Genomic DNA, 15,557 nt, shown 5'->3' with positions numbered 1-15,557 from the left:
TTTTAGGAATCGGTATCGGTCTCTACCAATATCGATCCGGATCAGCCCATATCGGTTGGGAATCAGCCTGTAAGGCTTGCAAATATCACTTTTTGGGATTGACCCTGTATTGGCTATTTGGCTTAGATTGGCCTAGTAATCGGTAAGTATAGGTCTGTATCGGCTCATATTGATTTGGATTGGCCCAGTATAAGCCTGTATCGGTCTATAGGTTTTTTATAATGTGATTCCGGATCAGATCCGCTGATCCGGATTGTTACCCAATCTAGAGGTTGATACCGATCCTTGGCCTAGGATCGGCCAGGAATCAGTGTTGGCCTATGTCGACACTCAGGCACCAATTCTTAGAACCATGAATTTTTAAATCTATTCTATCTGTCTAATGGAAATTTAACCATAGCTTCAAGAGAAATTTTTTTTTGTTTTTTTTGGTAAAGCTATAAGAGATTTTTAACCACAACTAAGGGGGTGGGGGACGAAGGGGTACCTTATGCCACAAATATAAAACAAGAGTAAAACCGTAACCCCAAGGGGTCTGTTCAGTTGGCAAAAGACCAGTTCCTCAAATAAGAGGTCGTGAGTTCAAACCACCTTGGGGCCTATCCCCTCCCCTAATCCTCCCTATTAAGTTCTGGTATTGGCACCTTGTGCTCAAAGAAGTAATTCACAAGATTGGTTCTGGTATTGGCCGTTGATGAAACCAATATTGATACCAATATGGTTCGGCATTTCGGTGTGATACTGAATCAAAACATCATTTTGTTTTTTTTATCAAAAACCCCAAATTCATATTGTATTCGCTGATTAATCAAGTATCAATTTTAGTCACAGCCAATATCAATATGGATCGATGAATCTGATACCAATTCCTAAAACCCTGATTGTGATTTGATCAACTCAAACACAAACTTGAGTACATAGAAAAAGATGTCAACAAATGTAGGGTTTAAGTGTAGCAAAACTTTTAATGAGTATCGTGGGTTGTTGGAATGGTGCCATTGAGGAGCCGTCAAATTTGATATATATAGGCAAATCCTCTTAAATTTAATCAAATTTGGATCTTAAATCATATCCGTATTGAAAATTTTGGCTGGATCTAATAATGATATGGGCTGATATTCTCGGTGCCGCACAGCAACCTATGCCCAGACACATGGGCTGATGGGTCTACCATTTAGGGGGGGCAGGGTGGTCATTTTTTCCCACCCCATGTGTTTGGCGTAGCCTGCGCCCCCAGCACAGAAAACAATTGACCAAATGATATATATATATTTTTCAATATTATTAAGGAAAAAGAACTGCCCAGGGTCAGAGTAGTATTTTCCTCCCACATGAGATATTTTATTATTTTTCTTTCTCTTCTTCTCACCATGGTGGCCCATGTAAATGACACCATTCTCCTCACTGCCATTGGTATAGCGTGCAAATTCCCCCCAATATTGATGTCAAGGGGAGCCGCCGCCCCCCCTCCCCCCCTTTTTTTGGTAAAATCATGGGGAGCCCTCTTCTTATTATTAAACAAAGTCTATTATTTATTTGGGAAAAAGAACATTTTTTTTTTAGGTAAACAGGAAAAAAAGAACATTGTTAGTATATTATTACCCTCTCATATGTTTTTTGGGAAAAAGATCACCGTTAGTATATTATTACCCTCTCATGTGTTTTTGGGGAAAAGGAATGCTAATTGGTCGTGTGGCTCCTACGCCTAGTCACAAGAATGCGTGTTCCACCAAAAAAAAAAAAAAAAAAGAACACATGAATTTACTATTCAACCCCTAATGAAATTAAAAATCCCCATTCAAATAGGGATCATTATGTGCTCCATTTCCCTGTCTGGTCCATTTCCCCAAGTCCCTCTAATAGGGGGCAAAAATGACCACCCTACCCCTTGCTCAGGTGGGGTCCAACCCCTCCCCCTTATTAGAGGGACTTGAAAAAATGGACCGGATAGGAAAATGGAGCGGATAATTTTCCATTCAAATAGATCCTTCTGCGTGCACTCTCATTGGCCTCTATAGACACTATACAACCAGACAACGATCTATTGCCCATGTTTTTTTTATTACTGTTTTGTCTTTCCTACCATAACCAATGGGCTCCATGTGAATGATACCATTCTTCGCACAACCATTGGTGTGGCGTGGAGATTCTCCCTACAATGACATCGTGGGAAACCCTCTCCCTATTTATAAAATCTACTATTTTGATGAATAAGTAGTATGCAAATAGGCTCGATTGTTGTTTTGATGAATATACATGAGTAAAACTTTTTTAGTAGGATCCACCTTAATTTTAGTTAAGGCGATCCAAATATTTGTCATGTGGCAATCAAATAAGATCTAAATTTTGTAGACAAGTAGACCCTAAAGTCTCCTCCTTAGACTTCAAATGTAAAATTTCAACCAAAACAAAACTTGTCAAATGTCAATATATAGATTTAAGAACTCTGGACCATGAAGAGTCCATGGTAGTTGTTGGAGTACCAGAGGCATGCATGGGCATAGATGGAAATGTGTGCCAATACGTAAGAGGATATTTGATTGAAGGGGAAAAAATATCACATCGTCAATGTGGATCTAAAGATGGTTTTTCGTAGTTTCTAGCATCATGACCATATGGGCTCGCACTGACATTTTCTTTCACCCTTGACCATGTGGGCTCCTTATTGAAGAAATTGTTTTGTACACCCCGGTTAGTGTGGTATTGGAGATTTCATTCATACTGTTTTTTTGGGTGAATTTTTGTTCATACTGGGGGTGTGGGAAACCTTTGCCCTGGATTGAATTAGGCTATCAAATTTGACATGTAACGAATCTATACCATGATTTTTTTTTTATCTAATGATCAAAATTGCTAATCATCATTCCCCTTGGTACAGTAAGGATGGGCCTTATCAAAACAATTTTGCCAATCCACCGCAAGACAAACCAGGTGTTGTTTTTTTTTTTTTTTAAATTTTTTTTTTTTTTTTTTTTTTTTCAATCGGTGAAACCCTTGAGGAAGGGATGGGCCGAATGAAGTTGTAGAAACAAAAGGAAGGGTGATAACGCAAGAATCAAAAGAGTGGGATGTATTACACCCGCACTCTAAATATACCCCTGTACCCCGAGATAGTTTAGACCTTTACCTAAGGGGCAATGCCATGGTGGCACTGGCCAACACCTGTAACCTTAGACTTAAAATATTACTAAAAGTATCCCCTCGAAGCTCTGGAAGTGTGGGCCAAAGCCCCGCAACTTTTCTTGAAATCACGGCTTTGAAAGCGACATCGGAGTCAAGAGACTCACTTGCATCGAATCCGCTCCAAGATCCACCCGTCTTGTCATCTGCCTTTTTGGTTTATTTTCCTGTGGGATCCACATCCCCGTATCCCGGACACTATAACTGAACACTTGGACCATGTGGACCCCTACCCTTGCCATTAGATGGTTAGTTAAACCATGAAAATGGGCCCACAAGGCATAACTTAAATGAATAATGGGTTTTATATATCCTAACCTAATCCAAACAGACCTTAGTGGACAATTAAATCCTATGGACTTAGGGTGCACCCCAAACATGACCTAATGGACCTAATGGTCATGACTAAGGCCAAACAAGCCCTAAGACCTAACTAAAACTAATTTAAAGACCTAAGGGCCACTAAGTGTTTGGGGGTGCCTAAACCAAACATAGCCTAAGGCCCATTTGACCCTTAAAAGGATAAGAGAATCCTTATTCTCTTATCTCTCCTCCTCCTAAGTAAATCGTGGAGGAGAAGAGATAAGAGAAGAAGGAGAAGAAGGAAAAAAGAAGTAGAAGAAGAAGAAGTAGAAGTAGGAGAGGAATAGGAGGGGAAAGGAAGAAGATGAAAGCCATGCCAAGATGGCTGGCAGCCCCACACCTCCTCCCCAAGCTGACCGGACCCAAGGGAGAAGAGAAAGAGGAGGAGGAGAGATGGAGAGGATGGTTGGAAGGAGAATCTCACCAAGGTAAGCTCCCCAAACCTAGTTCTCCCCCATTCCCTCCTTGATTTTGATGGTTTCTTGAGCTTGAGCTAACCTAGGGTTCCATTTGAGACTCAAGGTGATGTTTGGCCTAATTGGGAGCTCTAATTGAGCCAATCTAGACCTCTATGTGCTGCATTGCAGCCATTGTTGGTGAACCCTTGGTCCTAAGCCATGAAACCCAACCCTTGGACCAATGTGAGACCAAACCTTGTAAGATCTTGGAATCCTTGAGGTGAGCCTAGGACCTAGTGACCCTAGGAAGGCTTAGACACCTCTCCCTTGTCCCTGAGAGCTTGGGGCACTCCAAGCTTCAAGCCGGAGCAAAAGCCCTCTGAAATCTCGAAAGAGATTGCCGATGGACGAACGATCGGATCCACCAATCGTGGTACCGTCCGTCAGTCCACCCAGTACAAACCCTGTGCCTTAGCCTGAGCGGACGAAGGCACGGATTCACTCTGTTTGCCTCCGCCCGGGGCCTGTTGCTCTCGGGTGTGTCTCAGAGAATGAACGGATGCAGGGGCGGACCCAAGAAGCACATCCGCTCCCTTTTAGGTGTGTCTCTAATGTCGAACGGATGCACAATCGGATCCAAGTGAAATGTTCCGCTCATGGGTCCGCTTGCTCTATTTTTACCTTTTGTCCTGAACAGAGTCAAGGACGGACTCACTTCTGCTGAAACCGTTCGTGAGTCTGCTCGTGCTGTCTTGGTTGAAATCTAATTTTAACCTTGAGGGCCTAGCGTGGGACCCTTCTATGCATGCTTTAATGATTGTTTTTGTATTCCTAGGCTACCCAACTCGATGGATAGCGGGGAGCCCAGGTGAGATTCATGTCAACCACACACGGCGATGTCCGTGTTAGGTGAGTGGGTTCTGGGTGATTTGTTGGACTTGAATATATATTTAATATGAAATCTTAAGCATGCTATTATATAATTATAAGCATTGTGTGCATTGCATTGTTATTCAATTTTGAACTGTTATGAATGTGATAGTATGTTCACCATTGTATCGGACTACGGTGCCGGGTGTGCCGGTACCGGAACCCCAATTTATTTAAATTATGAAAACTACTATATGTCATCCTGATCTGTATGTGCCGTGCCGTGCTGGTACCCGGGTACTAGATGGAATGGGACGTTGATGCACCCGAAATACCTCTCGGGACGATAGGACTTGCATATAGTATATCTGCGGCTAGGATGCTTGTTCCCTTATGCTATGACCCTTGCCAACAGGGGTTTATGTGTTGGATAATCTGAGCACATGTGGTCTGTGGAGGTGGGAGAGGCCAAGACAGGGGTAGTGATGGCTATCGGGGTCTACCACTGGGTGGTCATGATGGCTTCTACCAGCATAAGTCTCCTTATGATAATTGAGGTTTCACTGGGGCGATAGGATAAGTGACCCTCAGTGTCTCCAGAGTTATCACAGTAGCATATACTTGATCGATAGAATTGTGTGCTAGGTGGAAAATGAATCTAACATTAGTATGCATCATTCTGATTGATATTGATTGTATGGTGTATGTGCATTCCTCTTTACTCCCTCACTAGCTAGTGTAGCTAACCCCGTTGCGCAACCCATTTTTAGTTGTTATGCAGGAGATACTACTTAGATGAGCACTGTTGGATGCGAATCAAGTGGAGTCGGTGACTGTGACTTGGATGTAGATGTACACCCAAGATTGGTGCTCTTGTGGCAATTAATTATCATTTAATTTTCTGTCTTCATTCCGCAGTCAAGTATAAACTATGTGTTTAATTATAGGAGAGATTGATTGGTTACATTTATAAACAGTGTACTATGTGTTATCATTAGAGAACCGATGCTCTATAATTTCACATGATTTAATTAAATTTTGCTTCCGCTAACTCTGTATCTGGGACAACTTATTCCATATTGGTACGTTCCCATCTGTTATCAAGATGTGATGACAGGGTGGACTGTGGCTCGGAACACTGTATCTGTGATCTTGGTAGGTAGTGGGATCACACGGGTTGTCCCAGTCACCCCCTATGTGACAGCATATATATTACATCGGGATGGAAGCGTGACAGGATGGGTCAGGGTTTTATGGTGTTGGGATTCAATGGAAATCGAAAAGAAGGTGGAAATTGATAACGCAGGGGAGGGTTGGGTTTCAGTTCGACTTCTGTTTTTAACAGAATCAACTTTTTTTTTTGGAATCATTGTCACAACGGGGAAGAAGGAAGAGGAAAGGTGGGGTGTTGGGAGATGGGAAGAAAGGGGTTTGAAAGGGTTTGTTGTTGTTACCCTAGGACAGTAACGAGAAAAGGAGTTTCTGAAGAAGAAATAATTAAACGGGGGTAGAGGGAAAAAATTAACAATCTAACAAAGAGGAAAAAATCATAAACCTCTCTAAAAATTTAGTGCTACAGTCAATTAGCGCTACAAACAAAAATCTGAGATAGAAGAACTAACTGCTTGATCAATCTATAGAAGGGGCAAGAAAATAAAAAGAAAGTTCAAAACAACAGGTAAAGCTGGAATACAGATTCAATCACAAGCTCCTTTGTTGCCCATGTCCCAACCTCAACAACAAGAAGGAGGAGGGTAAAAGGGGACAGGGGCGGTGGGGTTGCAAGAAGAAGAAGGAGGAGGGTATGAGGGTCATGTCACTACCTTTAAAGGGTAGTTTGGGCATTTAGGCTTTTTCTAATCCATGGCGGCATCACTAAACAATGGCTGACTAATGGACAGGACCTACATGAAAGAAATCATAAAAAGCAGGGGATGTTCAAGTAAGTTTTTTGAAAAATGGGTGGTACTAAGCAATCGGGCAATAGTACATGGGGTGTACAAGTAATTTTTCCTACATTATAATTTGGATAATTTTATGATGAAAAAAAAAAATACTAGCCATTCACTTGGTTCCTGAAACCAGACCCAATAATGTGTGAAAGTACCACCTTGCATCCCATAAATTTAAAAACCACATCTATGTTGATGCCCCCTATATGACTGTGTATGCTCTCATTGACCCCCATGCTGGTGCAAGTGCTACACACCCAGATATCACGATCTCTTGCACTTTTATGATAGACTATTGTTTTAACAAAACGGATCGAAAATCTGAAAGCCCGTACCATGCCCGACAAGTTGCCAGCAGTACAATTCTGCATATCAGTTCCACGCATTTTCTCTCAGTTGACATCGTGTGGTAAGATTTTATTCCTTTGCTCAAACAAAGCCCTAATTTCGTCATAATGTGAAATGTGAGGTTATTAAGGGCAATTTTGTCAAAGTGACAGGTTGAATATACGTAGCCGAAACGGAAGCCGTAATTTCGGCCAAGGGAAAAAAAGCCAAAAGCTGCATTAAACATCTTCTTCTTTTTCTTCTTTTCGTCCTTTCTCCTGCTTTTTTTTGACCCGATGACTCCCGTGCATAGCATAAATACAGTTTGATTTAAATTTACAACTCTACCCCTATGTACCCTAAATAATGTTACTATTTTATAGCTAGTTTTCCCGCCCAACAGATATGTAGCTTCATTTCAGAACTTCTAAGACACAGGATAATTACCAAAAAAAAAAAAGAAAAAAAGAATAAGACACTGGATCAGTCTCCATTGATTCTTATTTGAATCATGTTGGAGTCACTTGAAACCTATAGAGAAAAAATTAAAATAAAAGGCGTAGCTAGTGCACAACTCCTGCCACCGTGGGTCTGAGGAGGATTATAATTAAGGGTGCCAATTTTGGACTAGAATCGAGAACCAAATCAGAACCAACCCACCCAAGAAGTGTATTGGTCTAATTCAAAATCTATCGATAAGTCAAACCCTTTATTATAAATTCACATCCTAACCCTTATAAATTATAATATTCTTAAGACTTAGAGTCATGAGAGTTGAAGTCAAACCCTTTATTTTTTTAGTCTTTCATGTTGATTGGTACCACTTATCTCATATGCTATTTTACCAAAGATTTGATTATTAATGTAAATATCCATTTGGGAGGGTTAATTTAAGAATATACTTTAAAATAATCCTAACTTATGAGGGTGGTGGCATTCCTACAACTTAATTGAACACAAAACAAGAGGTAATATAGACTAGTTCCATGAGTTGAGAAAAAAAAATGATAGTGAGCTGCATATCTCATGGGAATGAAATTAATACCTTATTGTAATATTGTTGAATATATGTAACATGTATTAGAGAATTGTTTTTTTTTTTAATAATTTTGAACTACTCGAAACCGTTTAGGAATCAGAACCGGTCCACCTATTATTAATTAATGGTCATGGATCTCAGGTTTGGAATCGATTAATTTATTGGTTCGGTTCTGTTCTTGACCCCTTATAACCGAAACTGTTAAAGAATTAGACCAATAACCCAATACCGGACCAATTGACACCCCTAGTCATAATGTACGTTGTTTTACCTTTGCTTTCGCACTTGAAATCTATAAAAACCCTACAAATTGAAATCGATAAGTAAAAACTATATTTTTATTTTTCAAAATTTTTGCAACTACTAGAGGGAGTAGAGGTACGTTACATTGATATTATGCTATTTTACGGACTTAAAAAATGATAATAATGAGGGAAAAAAGAAGGTAAGTTGCAAGGCATTTGCGTCCATGCAAAGGAAAAGTAAATGACCACCTTACCCTTATGAATATAAAAAATCCTACCCTGTTGAATGCCCTTATGGGCTCTCATTGGTCCCGTGTTAATCAGGGGCCACACAACTGGTTAACGTTCTTTTTCCCATATAAACTAAGGGGGTGTGCAGGCCAATGAGATTTTTTTTTTTTTGATGGAAAAGGTACGGCCTTAGATTAAGATAAGAGAAACGTTTGTACATCATATAAGAAGGGGGGGGGGGGAAGGAGTGTTGGTCCTAACTGTATTCAATGTGAGGGATCTTGGATTTTTATCCTCTGCTGTCCGCTGACCGGACAGCAAGGTGTTGTCCCCTTACATGGGGGTGAAATGACCATTTAACCTCCCTGTCCAAACACACTGCCCGAGGGGAGGTTATATGGTCATTTCGCCCCCATGTGAGGGGACAACACCCTGGTGAACGGATAGCAGAGGATATAAAACCAAGGATCTTAAGGCAATTGTCCATTGGTTGTGTTAAAAAAAGATGGGTATAGCAGAAAAATTAAGAAGTGAGTTCAACAAGTTCAAAAAAAGGTGAAATCAAATTCCAAGGTATACACATCTTCCCTCCTGGTTGTAAGATTCTACTAAGGCTATAGTTAGAGATCCAAATCTCTTTTAGATGGATTTCCTCCTTGAGAGCGTGTTTCTACCCCTGCAAGATTCCTGTCAGCTCAACCTTCTTTGGATCAGATGAACACAAAATTCCTATAGATGTTAAAACACTTTGGCTATCTAACAAAAAACTATAACCCCATCCATTTAGTCCCATTGATGGTTCAGAAAGGCTTGTGCAGCAGAGAACAGGGAATTGTACTTCTTGGTTAGACACAAGGGTTACAACTTACAATAGGTTGGGATCTAGAGGAGATTTTCGCTTTAATGGGGGCAGGGTGATCATTTTGTCTGCCAGTATGTCAAGGCATGGCCTGTGTCCCCCGAGAACATTTTCCCATAAACTAATCATTGATTAAGAGATTAGATTTTGAAAGCACACACAAAACGTATTGGATTATAACGTTCATCATATTCATAGTCATAATCTTTCGTAATACTAGAGTAATTTAATTGCTGTTAACTTGTCTTAAGAAGCAAAGAATCACATCGTTAGTTGGTATTTGGTAATTTCATCCAATTAAAACACCTACCTAAATTTTTTAGTAAAGTTGCAATTCATGATGATGGGAGTCCTACAACCCCCAAACTGGGTTTTTCATCCGGTTCGATTCTGGACCGGAAATTTTGACATGATTGACCCACAATACCACATGTGTGAAGCCTGACCGCTAGGCTGTATTTTCTTTTTTTTGGTGAAAACTGCTAGGCTGTATTGACCGGACAGGATAGAAAGCATATCGGGACAGTGGCAGTCTATGTTATTTTTATGCAGTTTTAGGGGTATTCAAATCGCAAAACATGGGCATTTTCTTCCTGAGGGTAACTTGGTGGTTATTGATTTGTTTCTGAAAAAGACGATTAAAGTGCAAGAGAGGAGGGGAGAGAGAGAAATGGAGAACAGGAAGGTAAAAATGACAAAAACTGCTGCTATAGGGAATCCAGAGACAAACCCAAGTGCCCAACTCTGAAACAAACACCTTTAAAATGATAAAATCATTCTCTCAGATGTTTCTGCTCTTCTGAACCCCCAACATATCTCTTACAATGTTGGTATTTCAGTAGTGGAAGTCTCTTCTATTCAACAACTTCCTTTGTTCAAGGTCTTTCCTTCTTCAGTTGCTCTCTGCCTGCAACCATGAAATCTTCTAAACCCAAGTAAGTATTCTCATCCTTACCGATCTAATTGGGGTTTCCAGTTTGTGTATTCTTTTATGTTTTAAACCTTTTTTTTGTCCCCTTGTTTGTTGGCATCTGTTTCGTATGGTGGATCTGCATTGATGAAATCTCTTCTGGATTCTCTACTTTTCTTGGTTTGGGGGTGTTCTAAAAAGGGTTTATTTTTAATTTAATTTCATTTCATTTTGTACTTGATCTGTATCACAGTTATTCGTTTTGACCTCTCTCCCCCATGGCGTTTCTGCCTTGTTGAAGAAATTTGGTTAGCAATTTTTACATTTTTGGCATGATGTTTATCTGGGTTTGCCTCCCTTTCTTTTGATTTTGTTGGGTCATGGTGATATGGGCTTGATATGTTGTTGACGTTCGGTATTTTGGGTTCAGTTCTGTTATCCTAATGGATTTTGATCTGGTTGTGTAAATGTTATACTTGGGTAATGAACAGATCCAGTATTCCTGAAGCTTCACAGAGCAAAAGCACACCAGCAACTCCAAGAGTTAGCAGACTAAGCAGGGGTGTTGCTAAATCAGATACTGATTCACCTTCTCCCCTGCAAAACCCACGACTTTCGATTGACCGCAGGGGTGTTGCTAAATCAGATACTGATTCACCTTCTCCCCTGCAAAACCCACGACTTTCGATTGACCGTTCCCCAAGATCAGCTGACCCAAAGCCTGCCATTGATCGCCGATCCCCAAAGCTAAAGATTGCTACTCCTCCCGATGTAAGTGGAATTGGAAGTGCCCGAATCACTGATTTTCTTATTTTGTTCTTCCTATTTTTATGTGATATCTCATTGACTTTACTTTTTTATGTTGTTTGTAGAAACCACGAGTATTGAAAGGATCAGAACTACAGGCTCAACTGAATCTTGTTCAGGAAGATCTTAAGAAGTGGAAGGAGCGATTAGCTTCTGCAGAGAAGGAGAAAGCTCGGGTGCTCGACGAATTGAAGGAAGCCAAGAGATTGGCTGAGGAAGCAAATGAGAAGCTTTGTGAGGCCCTTGTTGCTCAGAAACGAGCTGAGGAAAATTCTGAGATTGAGAAGTTCAGAGCTGTTGAGTTGGAGCAGGCAGGTATTGATGCAGCTCAAAAGCAAGAAGAGGAGTGGCAGAAAGAACTCGAGGCTGTTAGGAGTCAACATTCTGTGGATGTTGCTGCTTTGCTTTCTGCCACCCAAGAGCTCCAACGGGTGAAGCAGGAGCTAGCTATGACCTCTGATGCGAAAAATCAGGCCCTTAACCATGCTGATGATGCAGCTAAAATTGCAGAAATCCATGCTGAGAAGGTCGAGCTTTTGTCTGCAGAGCTGACTCGGGTGAAGGCCATGCTCGAATCGAAGTCAGAGAGAGAGGCTAATGAGAGCACTCAGTTGATAAAGAAACTGAACTCTGAGGTGAATTCTCTGAAACAAGAGCTAGATAAAGCAAAAGGTATTGAGCTGAAGTTGGTTGAAACAGAAGCTTTGGTTGAACAATTTAGAACTGAAGTGGAGGCTGCAAAAAAGGCCGAATTAATTGCCAGTAATTTGGTGGTGGAGTGGCAGAAGAAGGCCGAGGAATTTGAAAGTCAAGTTGAAGAAGCAAGCCAAATGGAGAGATCTGCAACTGAATCATTGGATTTATTGATGAAACAACTAGAAGGGAAGAGTAATTTATTGCAGGATGCAGAATCTGAAATTGCTTCTCTTAAAGCGAAAGTGGATTCAATGGAGATCTCAATTGGGCAACAGAGAAAGGATTTTGAAGAATCAGAACAACATCTTGAGACAGCTAAGAAAGAGGCATTGGAAATGGTACAGATGGTTGAATTTATTAAGGCTGAGCTTGAAACTGTGACGGAGGAGAAAATGCAGGCACTGAACAATGAGCAGCTTGCAGCTTCGAGTGTTCAAGACCTTCTAGCTGAGAAGAACAAACTAATAAATGAGCTAGAAACCTCTAGGGATGAAGAGGAGAAGAGTAAGAAGGCATTGGAAAGCTTAGCTTCAGCAATGCATGAAGTCTCTGCAGAAGCAAGAGAAGCCAAAGAGAAGCTTTTGTCCAGTAAAGATGAGCTTGAAAATGCTAAGACCAAGATAGAAGATTTGAAATTAGTCGTGAAAACAAACGAGAAGTACGAAACCATGTTTGAGGAGTCAAAACAAGAGATCGATCTTCTTACAAAAGCTCTTGATTACTCCAATCATGAAGTCAAGAACTCCAAGGCTGAATGGGAACGAAAAGAGCTCAACTTAGTGAGTTCTATAAAGAAATCAGAAGAAGAAACCTATGCTGCTAAACGAGAAATTGATAGGCTTGTTCGTTTACTCAAAGTAGCTGAGGATGAAGCTCGGTCTGCAAAGGAGGAAGGAATCAGGATTCTGAGTACCCTAAAGCAAACCGAATCAGAGGTGAGTTCTTTGAAAGAGGTCACAGAGGAAGCTAAGGCTGAGAACATGAGACTGAGGGAGAGATTATTGGACAAAGAGAATGAGTTGCAAAGTATCACTCAGGAGAATGAGGAGCTCCGGACTAGAGAAACTGCTGCTTTTGCAAAAGCTGAGGAGTTGTCAAAGTTGCTTGAAGAGGCTTCTGCCAAGAACATTCCTGTGGAAAATGGAGAGCTATCTGATAGTGAGAAAGATTATGATCTGCTACCCAAGGTAGTAGAGTTCTCAGCGGAAAATGGAAATGGAGGAAAAGAGGATAAGCACACGTTTGAATTTCCTTATAAACATCTTGTGGAACCTCAGGAAGACAAAGATCAGGAAAAGGATGTGGTGGTACCTGTGGAATTAAAGGTGGAGAATGGGAATAGAAACCATAACGAAGGGAATGGAAATCCCCAAGAAGAGAATAGAAACCCCCAAAAAGAGGAAAAGAAAGAAGAACAAGGTGATGATTCAGTAAAGGTGGAGGTCAAGATGTGGGAGAACTGCAAGATTGAGGAGAGGGATCTCTCACCAGAGAAAGAGCCTGACCAGGAATCCTTTGAAGAAGACCTTGATTCAAAGGCGGATGGAGAGAATTTTGACCAGGTGAATGGGTTACCTCCATCAGACAGCATGAAAAATGGGGGAAGCCCTCCATCTAAGGAGCAGCAGCTAAAAAAGAAGAAGCCATTGTTCAAGAAGTTCGGAAGCCTGTTAAAGAGGAGGACCACCAGTGGCAAATAAGTACGATAATTGCAATCAGTCCAAGTTCAGCCTGGCCTGAATCTCTACTAAAGCCGCAGGTATTCTTGTTGCAGTCTTTCACCGGCATATGTTTGATTTTGTCGTCTCCCTCCGGATTTTCAAAATAGCAAAGAAAATATGAAGAAAATTGTATCGTATAAAATTAGAATTTTATGTTTTGTGGTTTCTCCTTGCTGGGGATTGGTTTGTATCTGAAGTTCTTTATTCCCTAAAATTAATGAAGAGGAGTGGTAAATTTGATTATTGTATGTTTGTGTTTCATATTCTTTACATGTAATATATATTTTCTCTTTACATACTAAACTAGACTACAAAAAGCTATGGAAGATTATTTATATTTCTCTTTCCAATTTTCTTTTCTTTAGCAGTTGGCTAGGTGAAAGCACTTCTTCATCCACAACTATAAAAATATCAGTATTGCTTACATGACCTATCTTCTCTGTTTTCTAGTTGTTAAGTGGGTTGTTGTTCCATTCCTACTGAACTTGAACATAGTTAGGTTCACCCAACACAGTATCTACAGAAATCAGCTGCCTTGGTTACCAGGGGGTCTTTCTTGTCTTAGGTTGATTTGCTAACAAAGGTATAGGCTGGATTGGGTGTTTTGGAGAGGGAAGGGGTGGGGTAGGGGCATGGCCTTGGGTTGTGTTGATAGATCTGATTCCACCTAGGCCACATGCTCATGTGGGTGATTTGCAGTTGTTTCTAAGTACTGATATCCTTTGCAAAACGCTGGTAATCTGTTGTCTGGATATGGTGTGAAGTGGGATTTGGAGCCCCCTATTTGATTTTATCCAAAATGAACTGAACTGCCATCTTGACCCTGTATGGTGAAGCATTCTTTCAAAATGTTTAATGGGTTTTGTCTTTGAAAGGCTTCAGTGGAAAAGTGAGGGAAGGAAGGGGAACATGGGAATTCTGCCATGCTTCTTGTCTTTTTTTCAGAAGAGGAAACTGGGAAAAGAGCCTTGTTTTCTTCCCTGTTCCACTCAGTCCTATAGTATTCACACTATCCAGGATGAAGGTAGTACTGAAGTTACCTACCTCTTCAGAATTCAGAAAAGAAAAGGCACAGGAAGGAAGAAGGTAAAAGGGGAACCACAATTCATGAATTTTGGATTCTGAAATGTTTGTCATCCTTTTTTTTCCTTTCTTGTATTGCTCTGTCGGAGTGTATGCAGACATCTTTTAGTATAGAGAACTCTGCCTTTTTGGTGGACCCAAGGTAGGGTAGTTTTTCGTCCTTCTGGGTTGGGTTGTGTTGTGTTATATGATCGAAGCTTGCCATGTACTGTATCCATGTAGAGCTCTGAGCTTGTAGGTAATAAATCTGAATTCTCTGGAAAATTATCTCCTCCAGTTCTCTGCTGGGCCAGTTACTCTAATAAAGGGTGGTGGACCCATCCCGGGCAGAGTGTTTGGGCAGGGGTAAGGTGGTCATTTCAATCCCCCTTTTGGAAGAACTGAAACTGAAACTGGGCCGGGCAGAAAACTAGAGGAGATAAAGTTCCGAACTCTCTCAGGTGGGATCGTGGCCCTGCGCTAGCGCCCCAGCCAGTGAGAGAGAGTGCATAGGCATTGACAGAAAGGGTGCTGTGGTCATTTCGTACGCTCCCGTCGGCACAGGGTCGTGCTCCATAACCCAATTAAAACTCTAAAAATGGATTAATCCAAATGCAGGCTTCATCGAGAGGCTAATATGGTCAATTACAGTAAGGTAAGATGAATAGATAGATGATTGAGGGATGTTTTACCAAAAAAATAGAATAAAAAAAGATGATTGAGAGATTTGTGGTTTGTGGAGAGTGAGTAGGACGTGGGTCTGTTTCATAGTGATAATGGGATTAGTGGTACCTAACTAATAAGAAGAGATCTAACCCTGCTTTGCATATATTATAAGTTACGTCAGTCTCACACCCTCACTAATCGGTTGATAAATAAGGTGGTACCGTGGTAGTG

The 15,557-nt window shown here is 40.9% G+C and overlaps 1 protein-coding gene across 1 annotated transcript; it reads left to right on the top strand.

The window, feature by feature from the left end:
* Positions 1–10,336: 10,336 nt before the first annotated feature.
* LOC122664625 (WEB family protein At3g02930, chloroplastic-like) lies at positions 10,337–13,839 on the top strand. The gene is made up of 3 exons (XM_043860530.1): positions 10,337–10,399; positions 10,866–11,145; positions 11,247–13,839. The coding sequence occupies exons 1-3, from the start codon at positions 10,380–10,382 to the stop codon at positions 13,575–13,577; spliced, it is 2,631 nt and encodes an 876-aa protein (XP_043716465.1). The 5' UTR covers positions 10,337–10,379; the 3' UTR covers positions 13,578–13,839.
* The last annotated feature ends 1,718 nt before the right edge of the window (positions 13,840–15,557 follow it).

Source organism: Telopea speciosissima, chromosome 6, assembly GCF_018873765.1.
Source record: "Telopea speciosissima isolate NSW1024214 ecotype Mountain lineage chromosome 6, Tspe_v1, whole genome shotgun sequence".
NCBI lineage: Eukaryota > Viridiplantae > Streptophyta > Magnoliopsida > Proteales > Proteaceae > Telopea > Telopea speciosissima.
This window is presented reverse-complemented; position numbering and strand designations above follow the sequence as displayed.